Source organism: Volvox carteri (genome assembly GCF_000143455.1).
Source record: "Volvox carteri f. nagariensis unplaced genomic scaffold VOLCAscaffold_99, whole genome shotgun sequence".
In the NCBI taxonomy this organism is placed as follows: domain Eukaryota; kingdom Viridiplantae; phylum Chlorophyta; class Chlorophyceae; order Chlamydomonadales; family Volvocaceae; genus Volvox; species Volvox carteri.
The window spans coordinates 24437-41469 of record NW_003307642.1 but is presented as its reverse complement, the minus strand read 5'-3'; the positions used below and the strand labels follow the sequence as shown (position 1 = coordinate 41469).

At 58.6% G+C, this 17033-nt stretch overlaps 3 protein-coding genes across 3 annotated transcripts in view; 2 read left to right on the top strand and 1 right to left on the bottom strand.

Annotated features, from left to right (window-relative positions):
• VOLCADRAFT_99912 (uncharacterized protein) overlaps window positions 1–6671 on the bottom strand; it is a gene marked incomplete at both ends in the record, with an annotated part of 13673 nt that extends 7002 nt beyond the window's left edge. Inside the window, 6 exons of the mRNA XM_002958573.1 lie at window positions 488–914; window positions 1173–2054; window positions 2765–3098; window positions 3751–4462; window positions 4961–5569; window positions 5846–6671. Of these exons, the coding sequence (XP_002958619.1) occupies window positions 488–914; window positions 1173–2054; window positions 2765–3098; window positions 3751–4462; window positions 4961–5569; window positions 5846–6671 (3790 nt within the window). The remainder of the gene's footprint in view (window positions 1–487; window positions 915–1172; window positions 2055–2764; window positions 3099–3750; window positions 4463–4960; window positions 5570–5845) is intronic.
• A 1675-nt stretch (window positions 6672–8346) lies between these two features.
• VOLCADRAFT_99911 (uncharacterized protein) lies at window positions 8347–10191 on the top strand (the record flags this gene model as incomplete). The annotated part of the gene is made up of 3 exons (XM_002958587.1): window positions 8347–8552; window positions 8912–8979; window positions 9527–10191. The coding sequence occupies 3 exons, from the start codon at window positions 8347–8349 to the stop codon at window positions 10189–10191; spliced, it is 939 nt and encodes a 312-aa protein (XP_002958633.1).
• A 931-nt stretch (window positions 10192–11122) lies between these two features.
• VOLCADRAFT_108221 (uncharacterized protein) overlaps window positions 11123–17033 on the top strand; it is a gene marked incomplete at its 5' end in the record, with an annotated part of 11721 nt that continues 5810 nt past the window's right edge. Inside the window, 9 exons of the mRNA XM_002958586.1 lie at window positions 11123–11164; window positions 12192–12272; window positions 13220–13309; window positions 13852–13911; window positions 14363–14419; window positions 14873–14917; window positions 15494–15582; window positions 15889–15982; window positions 16142–16261. Coding sequence (XP_002958632.1) covers window positions 11123–11164; window positions 12192–12272; window positions 13220–13309; window positions 13852–13911; window positions 14363–14419; window positions 14873–14917; window positions 15494–15582; window positions 15889–15982; window positions 16142–16261 — 678 coding nt within the window. The remainder of the gene's footprint in view (window positions 11165–12191; window positions 12273–13219; window positions 13310–13851; window positions 13912–14362; window positions 14420–14872; window positions 14918–15493; window positions 15583–15888; window positions 15983–16141; window positions 16262–17033) is intronic.

Here is a 17033-nt window from a genome sequence, read left to right as displayed (position 1 = left end):
GGGGAGGGAAGACTGGCGGCTAACTGGAGCCCTAAGTGAGCCCACAGTGTAGGCCCGAGTGATGGCAGCACACCACAATGTGGAAGCGCATCTGGCGGAGGTTAGTGCTGCAATCTGAAGAACGCGCCCCACTTTGGGCCCCAGCTAACCAACTGTCAACTGTCAACTGTCGCGCAAGCTGCGATTGCTCCAATTCAAATTCTCCCCTGATTTCGGAGGAACGTTTCCTCATCTCCTCCTCATCTCCTCCTCATAGGTTCCGATGAAAAAATTACAAATCGTTCTGTACTGTATCGCCAACGTCAACACCCGTCCTTTGATGAACCGGAAGGTGCCGTACATACACAACCCGGCACGCCGCCCCCTTGCCCTCTCTTTGCCTTCCTCCCGCGCCCTAGAAGACATATTACCCCGCCCTCCCCCTCTCCCCGCCCCCCCAAAACACACACACACACACACACACACGCGCGCGCGCGCGCACACATACGCACCGCTCGTGCAAGGGCCGCCACCGCCGTCGCCTTCGCCTCCCCCAACACAAGCTCCCTCAACGACCGCATGCAGCGCAGATCCGCCTCGTCGGTGGTTCCGGAGCTGCTTGCATTGCCGTACAGCGCAAGCCGCCGCAACACCGTGTTACCGCCGCCGCCGCCGCCGTCACCATTATCCGTCGGCTGTAGCAGCAAATGCGCCGCCTGATGCGGGAGCTGAGCCGCAGGCGGACCACCCGCTGGCGGCTGTTGTACGGCTGCTACTGCTGGCGGCGCGGCGGGAAGGAAGTCCGGAGCGGCGCCGCTGGCAGCGGCGGTGGCGGCGGCGGCGGCAATTGACAACGGAGCCATGTGAGTTAGGAAGGCCAAGGGCCGCTCCACGTCCCACACTTCCAGCTGCTCCAGACGAACTAGTCGACTTACCTGCGGCCGTTGGGGACGGTTATTACCGTTAGAATCCAGAGATCCCGGTATATCTGGATGTATCCACAGGTGTAGAATGGTGATTACGGGTGGTTTGGAATCCAAATTTGGGGGTTCGGGATTTCAAATTGGGCGGTTTGAATCCCTGGATTTGCTGCCCTATCTTTCAAGTCGCAACTCCCTTATGCCATATAAGTTTACAGAACTAAAACACGTCGTCGGCGCATTTATGAGTGATTTGCGTTACGTTTCTCGTACCTCGTCTCGTAACCGGATACGCAACCGATCGCAGCGAGTGGTCTGACCCCACAGCCCGCCGCCGCCGCCGCCGCCGCCGCCGCCGCCAGCTTCGCCGTCGTCGTCTCTTGGGGCAAAGTCGCCGCCGGAAGCAGCTGCCGGCGGCAGCCCCGGTGTACGACCAGGCTCCTCTAGCAGCTGTCGCTCTCCGCCGCCGCCGTACGGCACGCAGACGTCTTGCTCGTCCAGCGGCGCCGTACAGATGTTTCCTGGGCCCCAGCTGGCGCGGAGCATCTCAGCGGTCGCCGCCGCTACCGCCGCCGCCTCTCGGAGGTTCCGATCCGCCGCGTCGGCGTCGGCGTCGGCAGCGGCAGCGGCAGCGGCAGCGGGGATGCCGCTGACGCCGTCGGCTGACGTGCCCCTGGCGGCGGCGGCGGCGGCGGCTGTAGCGGCTACTGCCGCTAGGCGCTGGCGTATGGGATGTGCTGCTGTTGTGACCTCGTGCCCGTGCTCGTCCAACTCCTCATCCCCATTGCCGTACAGTGTCTCGTCCAACGCTCGCCGCCGCGCCCGCGTCACAGCCTCCCGCCAGGCTTCCGGCGTCATAGGCCGCCAGGTGTGATAGCCGCTACTGTACGACATGCCGCGGCTTCCGCAGTCGCCGCTGGTGGCGGCGGCGGTGTTTGCCCGTACAATCGCCAGGCTTCGAAGCGCCGTCAGTTCTCCTAGACCCGCAGGTACGGTAAGTACGGCCTTGGCTCCGCTGACCGAAGTGCCGATGATGTCGTACATCAAGCGGCTGATGTACAGTTCCCCCGCCCGAGGATTGACGGTGAGTGGCGGTGGCGGGGTGGCGGCGGCGGGGTGGCGGCGGCGGGGTGGTAAATTTCGCGGTTGGTTGGGCTTCAGAGGAAGAACACGAAAATGTTCGGACTCCTCTAACGCTTGTTAGACGGTTAGTCTTAAGAGTTCGTTCAGAGGTCGTTAGTAGTTAGCAGTTAGCGGTTGTTAAGACGTGGTTAGCAGATGTTACCAGCTAATGTTACCAGCTGGTCCTTAGATGAAGTGTGAAGAGGTCGTTGGGAAGGTGTGAAGAGTGGTGAAGGGGGTGAGGGAAGCGCAAAACGCTGCGAATAGGGTTTAATTTTGGACGTACCGGATTTGGCTATGCCGTACAGGGAGAAGGTATGTAGGGGCCCTCAAAGCCACAAACGAAGCTAATCCACCCTCACCCAGTACGGCAAAACACATCCAACGGTCTATTGCAACCACCGGCACCACACATGTTGTGTTTTTCCCTCCATCCCACCCCACCCCACATTTCTTACCTTCACCCAATTCCTACCTTCCCCGTCCTTCCCTTTCCCCCCCTCCCGCCCTTCTCACCCCGCTACCACCAGACATTCCTTGCTTAACGTCAAATGCTGCAGACTCAGCCGTGCAGCCAATAAACCCGCAGCCGCCGGTGGCGGCGCCGCCACCATGCCCTGCTGTCGCCGCCGCCGCCGCTGCCGTAAATCCCGCTGCTGCCGTTGCTGCTGCGCAGCGTTAAGCGCCGTCGCAGGAGCGTGGTCGCCGCCGCCGCCGCCCATCTGGGGGCCAAGTTCGACTACCGCTTGTCTGACGGCTCCGTCGTCGTCAGCGGAGGCGACGCCGTCGACTGCGGCGCCGGCGGCCCTGGCTGGCGCCGGCGGCGACGCTGGCGGCCTCCCCTGCCCTCCTCCTCCTCCTCGTCCCTCCCCTTCAGGAGCAGCTATTGCTGGTGGTGGTGGTGGTGGTGGTGGTGATGGCCGTGATGGCGGCGGCGGCGGCGGCGGTGACGATGCGGGGGGTGCCATTGGTACGGCAGCTAGGTGTTTCAACAGTCCCGCCAGACGGCTGAGAGGTGCCGGGTCCGGGCCCAGTGCGCCCAGGTCTAGACGCCGAAGACGGGGGAACCGCTCAAGACTGAGAGTGGGGGGAGGGGAAAAACACAGACGGATAAACCAAGTAGATATCAAACATACAGAGACACAATTTGCATATATCATCCTAGGAGACGTGGCGCAATGGATAGCGCATCAGACTTCGGATCTGAGGGTTGTGGGTTCGAGTCCCATCGTCGTCGAGAGATAAATCTTCTATTTGATTTGCTGGCACAATAGACATAGCACACATTGTTGTCCCCGGAAATCCCCGGGATCGACGGTTTGTCAGAGTGTCCCTAGTCGATGGACGGTGGTGACATGAAATAAAGTGATCGTGCGAGCTGACCAGGAATGGAGTTGAGCTGCAGTCGACCCGGCAGATTCCGTTGGATGCTGGTGGTGGGTGCGGAACCTGAGCGATCTACTGAGAAGTTTTTGGACTGGGGTGACTGGATGAGGGTGCCCCGAAAATCGGGTTTCGCCGGGTAGCGGCCACAGGGTGAAGACATGCCCCCCTGTCCCACACATCAAACTCAAGCCTCAATCTGGACTGAACGGTTGCTGTGAGAGCGGCGGCAGCTACCGTTTCCATACATCGTACACCGTACATTTTAAACCTCCTAAATAACTAGCGCCATCATTCCTGCTTGTACCCATCACATCACATCACATCCGCCCCCTCACCCACCCACCCGACCAGACGATGTGGCCAGTGCCGCGGACACAGCACCTCAACGCTCTCATCCACCGCTCGCCGCATGCGCCGACAGACCAGCCGCAGCGCCGCCAGCGTCGCAGCAGGCGGCGACGGCGCTGCCACCCGCCGAGCAGCCGCCGCCGCCGCCGTCAGTGCCACCCGCAACGCCGCCGCCGCCGCCGCCGCCGCGTGGCCCTCTTTCTCCACGTCCATTTCACCATGCCTTCCTCTCCCTCCTCCTCCGCAGCCGCCGCCACCACTAGTATTGCCAAGGGACAGTTCACGGAACAGCTCGTCCATGCCGTACGGAACTGGCAGCGGCTGTAGCATGTGCGGCGGCGGCCCGTAGCGCGGCTGCAACTCCGGCAGCGCGGGCGCGCCTGCGTGGCGCGCAATCTCTACTAGGAGAGCGTGTGGGAGGCTGTCCCACGAGCGACCCATGGGTCGCCGCCCGTCCTTTGCCGTCGCCTCCGCCGCCGCCGATGATGGCGCCTCCGCCGTCGACGATGCCGAGACGTCGGGTGTAAAGCAGTCCAGCGCAAGGCCGCAGTCCGGCGGCGGCGCTGCTACTGCGAGTGGCGCCGCCAGCAATGGCGACGGCGGCGCCGTTGCTCCCCACTGCATGCCGTCGCCGTCGTTGTGCACGCCTGTAATAAGTGAGTGGAGTCCTCGAGAACGCGGAGCCCTCGGCGCCGCCGCTGCTGGGCCTGTCGGTGGTGTTGGTGGTGTCACAGGGGCTATGGGAAGCGGTGCCGAAGGCGGCGTCAGTGGCGGCGGAGCGTAAGGGAACGGCTTCGGAGCAGCTACAGCAGCAGCAGCAGCAGCAGCAACAGCCGTGTCCGGCAAGGCGGGTGCATTGGCTAGACGTATGGCGCCCGAAGCTGGCATCGCCGCCGCCACCGCCGCCGATGACGTTAATGACGGCTGTGGCGGTGGAAGCTGCTGTGGCGACGGAACACCTGTAGCAGTAGCAACAGTTTCTGGTGGCATCCGTCTCGCGATGTCGGCTGTAGCGCTATCCATTCCTGCAGCAGCAGCAGCAGCAGCAGCAGCAGCAGCAGCAGCTGTTGGCCTGGCCTGCGTCACAGCGATCACGTGAGTCCGGGAAGGTTCCGGAAGTGATGGAAGTGACGGAAGCCACAGCGCTCGGCTTCTCCCGCCGGCGGCCGCGGCGGGGGCGCTGGACAGTGGCTCTCCTCCGCTACCGGCGGCGGCGGCGGTGAGGCCCTTCCAATCTGCACTCCGGTGAGGCCCTTGATCCAGATCCAAGTGTACGTCATGCCGCGCCGTACGCTCCGCAGCGCCGCCAGGCCATGCTGCGGCTTCATCACCCGCAGCGGCCGTACTGGCGGCAGCGGCGACGGCAGCGGCAACAATACGCTTCTGATAATGGCGCTGGTCAGTCGCGACGTCAGCGGTCCGGAGGGCTCCCATCGCGGGCGGCGGCGGGACCTGGCTGGCGGCGGCGGTAGCGGCGGCGGCGGCGGCGGCGCCTCTGTCCAGCCGGCCGCCCGCCGCCAGAAGATCTTCCTCGTAGGAGCCCATGATGACGACCTGCCGCCGCCGTCGCCGTCGCTGCCGATGGTGCTCCAGTCTGCACTCCCCCGGCGTGCAACTGGCCGACCTGTGCTGCTGCCGCTGAGTCATGCCCTCCATCGTCGATAACACGGGCGGCTCCCGGGATGCCGTACCGTCATCGCCGACGCCGGCGGGCTGTACGCCGCTGCCGGCAGCAGTGAGAGCGGCGACGGCGGCGCTGTTAGTGACGGCGGCTGTAGCTGTGCCGCTGGCGGCAGCAGTATCCGCGTGCATATCTGGGTTGCTGGAGGCCGTCAGCAGGAGGTGCACTAAGGGCCGAAGAACTGCCCTAGCTACTTGGCGGGGTAGGCCCCACAGGAAACCGCCCTGCTGCTGGTGCTGCTGCAGGTGCTGCTGCTGGTGCTGCTGCAGGTGCTGCTGCTGGTGCTGCTGCAGGTGCTGCTGCTGGTGCTGCTGGTGCTGCTGGTGCTGCTGGTGCTGCAGGAGCAGCTCGCGCCGAGGCTCTTGAGCTTCAGGGTTGTTCTGCTCGTTACCAGGCACTTCTGTCGCACCAACATCGCTAGTCAGTTGGTCGTCGTTGCCGTCGCTTGGTACGACAGCGGCGGCGGTGACGGGCATCAGCCCGCTGCGCCACATGCTACCTTGGGCCCCGTGTGCCGCAGGCGCCGATCCGCCCTGAGCAGGCCGCGCCTCGGCGCCGCCAGCGCTAATACCAACGCGCCGGCGTTGAGCAGCAGCCATGCCCGGCGCGCCAGTGATTCCGACGGCAACTTCGCCGCCGCTGCCGCCGCCGCCTCCGTCAGAATCAGCACCAACATCACCGCCGACGCCGTCAGCACGGCGACCGCCAGAAGCATCGACGGACGCACCCAGGCCCGCAAGTTGGCCGCTGCCGGCGGCATCATCACCTCCGTACTGCCGTACCCGTCGCCTCGTATGGTCTGTCGATCCGGCGGCAGTAGTGTCCTGGCAGATCGCTGCAGTCTCCGCCGCCGTCGCCGTCAGCGGTCCTATCCCCCCCTTGGCCACGGGGCCTGTTGCTGCCGCCTGCTGCGGTGCTGCCGCCGCCGCCGCCGCCGCCGCCGCCGCCGCTGGCTCTACGTGAAGCTCCCTGTCTCCCGCCTTGTTATCTTCTAATCTTTGCTGGGCCTTATGACGCCGCTGCTGTTGACCCTGTTGCTGTTGCTGGTGGTGATACTGTTGAACTCGCTGCCGGGCCGCAAGATGTTCTTGTTGCAGTAGCAGCAGCAGCCGCAAGAGGAGACGCTGCGCGCGCCGCTGCTGGCGGCGGATTGCGGTTGGATCAGTCAGGCGGACTCCTAGCAGCTGACCAGCGCCGAATGCCAGGAGCGCTACGGCAGCTGTTGCGAGAAGCATCTAGCGTATCACCATTATTCCATTCGTTGATGATCTACTTGAGAATCTGCAGCCGCACCTTCTGCAACTTCTCCTCAGCGGCGACCTTCCTTTCTTTTTTCCTTTCCTTCCCTTTCCTTACTTTTTTTTATTATTTCCTTCTGTCAATTGCTACTTTGATCATTACATGGTCGTGCGCATGGTGCAGCAGCTGGTCGGTCCTGCTGGCTAGCAAGCTGTAACGTGTCGGGGGAAGCTACTAGCTGGCAGAGAGAACGTGTAGGATCCCAGCAGCAGGCAGCCAGGAGCTACGTCCTGGGGAGGTAGACAGCCACGGTCGCAAACAGCAGCCGGAAAAAAGTGAGGGGGCAGAATTGAACCGAATTGATTTGATGTGATGTGTTCTGCTGCGATGTGATGGACAGGATTGACATGCGACGCGGGCATGATTGGTAAACAGCGGTATTGATGAGTCCTGGATAAAAACTAGTGACGGAGCCTCCTCGGTAGGTGCGTAGAGAAATCGATGTCAATCTTCTGATCGACCCTGAGGCAGCAGCCGCAACGCACCTTCGTCTGCTAGGGACCTTGCTTCATTAGATGACTTCAAAGATGGCTTTCCAGAGCGGCATACTTTTGAATATCAGAGAAACATTGTGAGCTGTCGGAATAGTTGCCAAACACCCCATATCGCATGTTGGATAGCCGCTTCAGTGGAAAGGACAACGCCTGGCATCAGTACGACCCACGGGCCTCGACAAACATGCAGGACATTTTTTGGTGCCCAACGCACATACCAGTTTTAGAAGTAATGCATGTTTTCTAAAACTAGGTAACGATACATGTGGCGTGCCTAAGGCAAATGCCGAAGCAGTTTGTTTTGACCTTGGGTCCTGAGCAGTGCGGGGATTTTTATATCGTCCTTTTTTTTAAGGATTAAAAGGTAATAAAAAGCTTTGACGAAAGAGGCGAGCCCATAAATGTATGCTGTTTGCTCCAATGTTGTTTGCTGCAAGCAGGCGGCGATTCAGCGCGCGCACCGCTGACCTTGTTGCGCAGGCTAACAGGCTGTTTGAGTTTCTCGAAGACATTCGAGTAGGGCTATGACTGTGTTTAATTTAAACTTGCCATACCCCCGCAGTGCCTGCTGTGTCATAATGAAGTCGACCTCCTGATGAGGGCAGTAATGGGAGCAGGGCTCACAGGCGGTTCGGTTTTTCGGTTGGTGATTTGGGGGGTTTGCAAAAACATGGCAAACCATACTTGATGGAAACCCCAAAACCACCAACCCATAAGGCCAACCATCTGCAAACCCTTTTATTTGCCTCGTCAGGAGGTCAGCTTCATCATGGCACAGTGGGCACTGCGGGGTTGAAGTCAAAGCAAAAGAGCAACAGTGTTGGGCAGGTGAATTAGGGGCCCATGGGGATGACTGCTGGTCATTCTGGTACGAGGTGGCAGCATCCACAATGACCCTGAAATGGGCTAGGCCAAGGTACTGTAGTAATCTGGGCATATCACGGGATCTGCATCCACCGATCGGTACTTTTCTGTAGTCATGATATAACAGCCATCAGGACCTTGCCCTGCTGCAGCATGCTCTGGGAGCACCTTGGAATGATGCCACCAGCCTGGATGCACTGTCCGGGGACACTCAGGATCCAGTGCAGGACCCTAGACAGCCAGCGTGGCTATCATGGTCCTGTGGAACCTCACCCCTCTGGTGGCCATAAGTGCCATCCGCTCAACCGTGGACATACCCAATGGCTGGTTCACAGTGTGCAGCCCCCAGTGGGGTGGCCACCAGCTGCAGATCTGCAATGTCTACTCCCCCATGCCAGCCACCCAGGTGCATCCACACTCCAACACTGACAACTCTGCGAAATGTGCCTTGTCCCCATGGTGAGCACTGCTGCCATGGATGGGACACTGCTCGTCTGGTGCAGCGGACTACATGTTTGTAGAAGACCCAGGCCTCGACAGCTCTGGGGGCCCCAACAAATGGGTAGGCGACACAGCCCCTCCCCGGCTCTTCCAGGCCGCCGCCACCACCACAGCGATGATGGTTGACCACTTCTGAGTGCTGCACCTCCAGTGCTGGGACTTCACACATGTACCATGCGTCCCAGGCTGAGGGCTCATGGCTGGACCACATGTACCTGCCGGAAGTACCCAGCCCTTCATCACCGCCGGCCGGCGCCTCAATACATGTGGACTCTCCCTCGGATCACCACCTCTCGCTCATCCGCCTTGCCACACAGCATCAGCCACCATGGCAGGAGTTACTGGGCCACCTCCACCTCCACTTCCTTGCACACCCTGACCTCAAGTGCATGATGGGTGACTGGCTAAATGTGCAAGTCATGAATGCACCGACAGGAAAGGAACAGCCGCCCAAACCTATGAGAGACTGGTGGCTAGCGTTCAAGTGCCGACTCACAGCCCAGGTGGCCTGCCTCAACCAGCTAGCCACCACCCACCACACCAGACCTGCTGCCAGCATACAACAGGGTTTGGCACTACTGGTAACGCGCGACCATTGCCCCCGGGAGATCCCGGGATCGAGACCTGTCAAGAGTCGAAAATCCTTCCGCTGGTGGAAGGTATTGCGTCCCTAATTGATGGACGGAGGTGACCTGGGATACAGTTATCCTGCGAGCCGATCAGGAAAGGAGTTGGGCAGCTATTGACCCGGCAGATTCCGTTGGATGCTGGTGGTGGGTGCTGAACCTGAGCGATCCACTGAGAAGTTGACTAGGGTGACCGGATGAAGGTGCCCCCAAAATACAGGGGAAGGCAGGGTTTTGCAGGGTACCGGCCACGGGTAAAGATATACCCCCCTGTTTCACACATCATACAACAGCTCACCTCCACAGTCCAGGAGGCTGTGCCCACCCTGGATGCCAATTCCCGCGACATGGCACGGCAGGCTGAAGCGGTGGCGGCCCAGGACGTGGTGCTAAAAGGCATGCAGGCTGCTGCTGCAGCACTGAAGTGCTCATGGGGTGGTGGATCTGGATCAGTGACGGAGGACACCCCTCCCACCCCCATCACCGCCCTTATCCAAGAGACCAGCAATTGTGGGGCTGGACCGGGCCCCTCCAGACTCCGTGATCCCAGCACTGGGCAACTGGACAGCAACCTGGCCTGGATACCGCAAATCATAGCCAACTACTGGCGGGATGTCAGTGCCATGCCATCAGCAGCCGAACTGCCAACAGCAGTGAAACAGCAAGTGAGGGTGCAAGTGCTGGAGGCGCTACATGCGTATCCCAAGCATATGCCAGAAGCAGAGGACGTGGACAGCGATGGGGGCCGGGCACTGCTCACAAGTGCCGAGGTAACAGCTGGCTCCACACGTCGTCCTCACGCAACCGTAGTAACAACCCAACCCCGACCATTACTTCTAGACATGCCATCGGTGAAGCTCACGATAGACTCTGCATCCTTATCCCTAGAAGCAGTCGTGCCACCGTCAAACAAGTCGCTGAAGTACCCGCTCCAACTGCCAGGGGACACTCCTCCTGAGTGGACGAGTTAATAAACTGCCAAAAAGTCATTGGGTTACTATTGCAGTTACGCGAGAGTTCACCCGATAGGCTTCTTGCGCTTCTCTGAGCAACCGCTGATGTTTCGTACGCAAACGATTAAACACTCGATTTTGCCGTCTAGTCGTTGAGGAAACCTTCAGCCCGCATCCGTGCTTTGTGCGATAACATAGCCGTGCGAGTTTCTGCACATCCACTCGTTCACCAGCGGGTGTCACTCTGTTCACGAGTGTGCGTTTGCGCGCGCCTCCTACTGTAGGCTCTTGCAAAAATTCGTATAAGATCAGCACTCAATACAACCATCACCTGACTGGAATTCAGCTGCTTCCGAAACAATGAATGGCCTCTGAAATGCGTTGGAGACAGCGTGCGTCATCATCAGGAAAGTGCTGTGCATAGTCTTGTCAATGCTTAACGTCGAAACGTACTCTACCTCCCTGCCGTCCGCCGGGATTTTCCCGCCCTTGTCTTACTTTGAGCTCCAAAGGCTTATTTTGACAATGTTAACACAAGCAAGAAACAGCTACATAATTGTAAACCGTGTGCATGTAAGTGCGACACTCCCCATATCGCCATCATATCGTATGGAGCTCCGATACCGAAACCAGTGGTATTGAATTTCCAAAGATACACTCTTCCGGATGAAGGCAAATTTATATCGAGGATTCCTTTGGAGGTTTGGTAGCTAAGAGGGAAATTTGCGGTAGTAGCTCTTCCACACCTTCGTAAGACCTGATGCTGGCAACTACCTGGCGTGGCGGATTTCACCTGTCCCCATCTGCTACATATCTTAACACGTTTGGTTCGTTACTGGGACCTGCCCCTGGGGGCCTCGCTAGTCGATCCTTCGCATTTGCGGGCAGGAAGGGCAGCCGCTCCCATAGCAAGCTCTCTCAGCTCAGGCAACGCGGCAGTACTGCAGTCATGACAGCAGTCATGACGGCTGTTCCCTCGGAGCCGGCCAAGGTACGAGGTCAGGGCAGGATGGGATAACTAAGGCATGCCGTGGCGATGTGGGGAAAGGTTGGAAACTGAGCAGAGAGGTCGTTACTCCGGCTGATCCACCACTGAGTCACCCACTGGATGGTCGACACGAGATGGCTTGGGCAGGGGTAGACGACTGGGCTGCATGAGGTGGCTGGGGAAGGGCTAGGCGGACGCACGGAACATGCCAATAGCTGTTCGGCTATCTGACATCCGCCCGTCGGTCTGCCTAAATCCAATTCATCCTCCATCCATCTGTCCGTCTGTCCGTCAGTCGGTCGGTTGGTATGCTTGAGTTTAGGTCGCCTGCCTAGAAGTCTGCCTGTCTAATTGTCTGTTTGTCTGTCAGTCTGTAGGTCTAGGCTGCCTCTGATTTCCGAGTTTCCTACGGGGTGGGGTTTTGGGTGAAGGGCGAAGGGGGACGGGGGGAACGGGTGTTTAGGGAGGGGCGGGTTTCTCTTAAATCCTTTACTGTTTGGGTGAGGATGGGGGCTGTACGAATCTCGTCCATTCATAACTCACCCCTTATTTCCCTACCCTCAACCCTTCCCCGCACGCCTACAAGTACTTCTCTCTTTCCCCCCACATACACATACACGCGTTCTGTCTCACTGCCTTCCCGTGAATCTCACTTAATTGTTTCTGCCCCCCCCCTCTCTCTCTCTGTCTCTCTCTCTCTCTCTCTCTCTCTCTGTCTTTCTGCCCCCCCTCTCTCTCTCTGTCTCTCTCTCTCTGTCTTTCTGCCCCCCCTCTCTCTCTCTGTCTCTCTCTCTCTCTCTCTCTGTCTTTCTGCCCCCCCTCTCTCTCTCTGTCTCTCTCTCTCTCTGTCTTTCTGCCCCCCCTCTCTCTCTCTGTCTCTCTCTCTCTGTCTTTCTGCCCCCCCCTCTCTCTCTCTCTCTCCCCCCTCGGGGGGGTCTCTGCGTCAGCCGGTGTTCTGTCGCTGGTGGGTGTGCTCCAAATGCAGCCCCGAATGACCCTTTTCTAAATACGCATTTACAACCCGTTTCAGGCCTATGAGGCGCTGTGCGAGCGATTGAAGGAGATCAGCTCCCTTAACGGCATCAGCGGACTCCTGGATTGGGACGAGATGGTGGGTCCAACGAATGTCCCAAACCCCTTGTGGGAATATGCCATCTTGGCTTGTTATTATTAGCGCTCTGTGCGCATGGCGTCATACCTTTAAAAACCGAGCCGCGTGTTTGTTGGGTTGGTCTACAGATAGGCCTAACGGAATTCTGATGTATGTATGTCGTTACAGGGTGGTTAAGCTTCACCAGCGGCCCCCTTCCCGAGGTAGTCCCTGCTCTCCCCTGCGAGAGGGGCACCCTAATCCGTTCACCCCATCCGACTTCAGATTGTATTCGTTGGGTTCGGCAACTCACCACCAGCATCCAACCAAATCTAGCGGATCAACGGCGCCTCAACTTAGTTCCTGGTCAGCTCGCAAGTTGATGTTATCACGTCCTACACCGTCCATAAGATGGGGGGCCACCTCCCATTCCATCACCCCTCAAACACCCGAGAGGTCGGCAGGTGGATTTGAACCCGGGTCGTCCGGGAACAGAAGCCAGGCCTTAACCTTTGCCAGCCACCTGCCACCTGCCTGATGTATGTATGTATATCCGCCGATAGGTGCATTTTCTGTAGCCGTGGTACGGCAGTTTACGTGTGTGACCGCGCTAGACCGTTGGTAGGTCGTTTGCTGTTTACGACCCCAGCTCTATTGTACGACAGTGAGTTCTGAGGGGACCTGAACGGCATAGCTCATATGGCCGCCCCCAAGACTTTTATGTTGGACTCGAATCTATATTTTTTCTAGGATCAAACCATAAAATGTGAAGCGCAGCAGTAGCAGCAGCAGCAAAAGCAAAAGGCAGTCCGGATTAGAAAGTGCCTAGTCAGGCAACCGATGTGTCCCGCACTGGTATGTTCCCACGCACTGCAGTCAGTTACATCTTCCCCAACGACACAACCTCCCTGTCCGCTAACGGCAATAACCGCATAACTAACTAACCGAACCGAACCGAACACACGCAGGTAATGATGCCCCCGGGAGCGGCGGCCAGCCGTGGATCACAAAAGGCCGTACTGGCGGGCGTGTTGTACGACAAGGAGACCGATCCGCAGGTACGGCATCGCGCATTGCATCCTTCTGTGCTCGTGTGTGTCTCCATATATTCTCTTTGCTGCGTCTCTGTCCGTCTGTCTGTATGTCTATCGGTGTGGCCCGGGCGGTTGTAAGCCCCTATCTATTGCCGCTTCGGACCGTCGGGCGCTGCTTGCTCTTGTCTTCATTTCCGCCGCATACGGTACGGCAGGTTCGTGCCGTACCGATTGCATTTCTTTCCTTTCTATCCATCACTTTGCTCCAGGGTTTGCGCCCTTTGTTGTATGGCGTCTCTGTATGTATGTCGTGGGTCGTAGGGTTTCTCCTGGTGCTCCCCCGAGCAACATGTCGCTCTGGGCCCCCTCTGCCTCCCCCCCCTTCGTTTGAAAACTCCCGCCCTCCCTGGATCTCTCTGGAACCTAATTCCAATCCCCACGAAATTTGTGTCTGTCTGTGTATCTGTCCACACCACACACGCCAACCCTGTTTACCCTGTTTTCCCCTCCCTTCCAATATTATACAAATGTACGCACACATACATGCGTACACAACACGCGCACAGTTGGGCGCGCTTCTGGACTCCCTCAAGGCTGCTCCCCCGGGGACCCTGGACGAGGTGCAGGTGAGTGTGTGTGTGTGTGTGTTTTGATGCCGTACATTCACTACTCCTGCGCCAGTCACCGCCCCGTCCTGACCAGCTGTCGGCTGGCGGGACGAACTCAATGGCCCCTCTCTCCCTCTCCCCCTCAAATTTCCTCCCCCAGTGCTGCTTTGTACTTGTACGGCAATCGGTGCTTCGGATGTTGCTATTGTTGACGCTTAATTCCTTTGACACGACCTTTGTGTAGTTTTTCCCCTCTCTACCCCCATCCTGCTTTTGGACTTCAGCCATTCATTCTTTGTTTTAAATCAAATCTACAAATTCCCCTCTTCCCTCGCGTCAAACAGACGTTTCTCCAAAGCCCCACCAAACAACGAGACCCCTAGATCTCCCCCACCCCCCCATGACAACCCCCCGAAACACACACCCTCCCTCACTCCCCACGTTATCCCGCTGGGTGCCGTACACACAGGCTGCCGTGGTTCGTGATGCCGCCCGGGAGTACGTGAAGCGTACGGCACTGCCGAAGGTTAGCTCGAGGCAGGCACAGCTTGGTGTGTTACGTGGACACATTTGTCGTTTGCGCTCCTCTAGTTGGTTCTGCACTGAGCGGATTCGGTGTGTGGGGGGGTGGGGGATGAGGCGGTTGGTTTGTCTCCCTCCTTCGCCGCCGCTCTGGCTGTGCCGCCTTGCTGGGCTGTGCCGTACTTTCAGCAGTGGCGACATTTGTTGCTGATGTTTTTGATCTCTAATGACATGTTGCCTGCACTCTTGTTTTGTCCCCGAGTAAAAAACCCTTACCCCAATCTTGTACACACACATACACACATACACCATCACCTGTTGCGGATACTTGCCCCTCCTCCCCCCCCCTTGCCCTGGCAGCAGCTTCACTCGTTTGTGGTTCATCTTCTCCCCCCCCCTCCATCAAACCCCTCCCCCGCACCTTCTCTGCCTCCTGCGCTTCATTTCGGTCCCACAGGAACTCGCCCAGCGCATCGCGAAGCTAAAAAGCGAGGCCTATGGGGTATGTACGACATGGTGTTCGATTGTACGACATGACATCGTAGTCATACATATGCGTGAAAGTCGTACGGATGTCAGTGCTGCTGCGGTTGCAGCTGGGTGGTGGCGTTTGGGAGAATTCTTTGGTGGTTGGGCGTTGTCTGCGGTTGCGGTGGTTGCTCCCTTTCCCGGGCTTCCCCTTCAACCCCCTCATACACACATACACACACACACACACACACACAAACCGTACAGCATTGCACCCACCATCGCCTTATGGAGAGGAGAGGGAGGAGACCTCCTTGGTGCGCCGCTAAGTTTCCACCGCCCTACCCTAGGTTGAGATCTAAAAGATAGAAAACTAATTTAGAAACTAAAAAGAAATTAGAAAGTCGATTTCAGGACTGTAGCAGACACTTTACCCGTCAAGTGAAGTACGGCATTTTAAATTTGAGAAAAAATATTTGTGTTTGTGTGTTGTTCTCCCCTTGACGACATAGCTCTGACGGCGGCGCGTATAAACTAAAACCCGAAACCCGCGGGAACCCCCGACTGCGACCCCCCCCCGACTCCCCCCGACTCCCCCCGACTCACGTAGGCGTGGGTGAAGGCCAGGACGGAAAGTGACTTCTCCGTGTTCGCGCCTTTCTTGAAACAGTGGATCGAGATTAGCAAGGAGAAGGCCAAGTACGGGAGGGAGGGGGGAAGAGAAGGGGGGGAGAGGGTATGGGGGTAATAATGAGGCGACAGGGTTTTTGGGGAGCGGGGGAGAGGTGTATGATTGCGGTGATGGGTGGGGGTGGGGGTGTGTATGTGTATGTGGGTGTGGGTGTGTGAGGATGGGCAGTCCGCGTGTGAACATCAATGTGTTGGCAGTTGGGGTTTTGAGACACGTCTTCCCGGGTGCTGATTTCATTCCTCCGCTTGCTTCCCTTAAACAACATCGTCGTACTTTTCCTGCTCGTACATCTTTCCTACATAAAAATGTCTAAGGCTCATCGACCCCACCAAGCCAGTGTACGACGTGCTGTTGGACGATTACGAGAAGGGCGCCACGTCAGCTCGCCTGGACGAGGTGTTCACGCAGGTGCGTGTGTGTACGGCATGATGACGTGGGGTACGGTAGGTGGTATTGTTGCTCCGGGGGGAGAGAGGCAATTATTAAAAAGTACAAATACACACACGCGCGCAGATCATCGAAACACACACGCACACGTGCACGCAAACCAACATGTCGTACCCGCAGGTTCGCGAGGGACTGGTACCCCTGATCGCCGCCATCAAGTCCCGGGGACGGAGGATTGAGAGCGGTTGGCTGAATGGTGGAGAGTACGACACGGAAAAACAGGCCGAGCTTTGCAAGAAGGTACGACGGAACATAACGAGTGGTGCCGTACACCTTTGCCCGGCGTTGCCAGTTTGTGTGTATTTTGTGTGGGGCGGAGGGGAAGGGGGGAGTCACGAGGAGGACTACCTACCCAACTAACCACCTAACCACCTAACCACCCACGGCTGGCTAGCTGGGTTGGGTTGGTCGGGTCAGGGGCGTGTGTGTTAGCTGGGGTGGGGGGGTGGGAGGAGGCCCTTGCGTGCACGTCAGCCAGCAAGCTGCCTAGCCGCACCACGAACCAGCTGGCGCGGAGGCCAGGTAGGGTAGGCTCCCGCTTCCTTCTCGCCTTCTGCCTGCTTTGGGATTCGAACTCGGCAGCTTTGGTAAGTAACTCGTTTCGCAACCCCCGCTATGGCCACATCGCCGCCAAGACTACCGCTAATCCAAGTCATCACTGGTCAGTAACAGTAAATATATTTCCGATGCCGCATTTGTCGTACTCTCCTGGATTATATCCGTCTATATCTCGGGTATATCTATCTGCTTCACCCGCCAGTGGACCGTCTTACAACCCCCGTCCCCCCTCCACCACCCCTGCCCACCACCACCCCTGCCCACCACCCCTGCCCACCACCCCTGCCCACCACCCCTGCCCACCACCACCCCTGCCCACCACCACCCCTGCCCACCACCACCCCTGCCCACCACCACCCCTGCGCACCACCCCTGCCCGCCACCACCCTGCCCACCACCACCCCGTGCCCACCACCACCCCTGCCCACCACCACCCCTGCCCACCACCATCCCC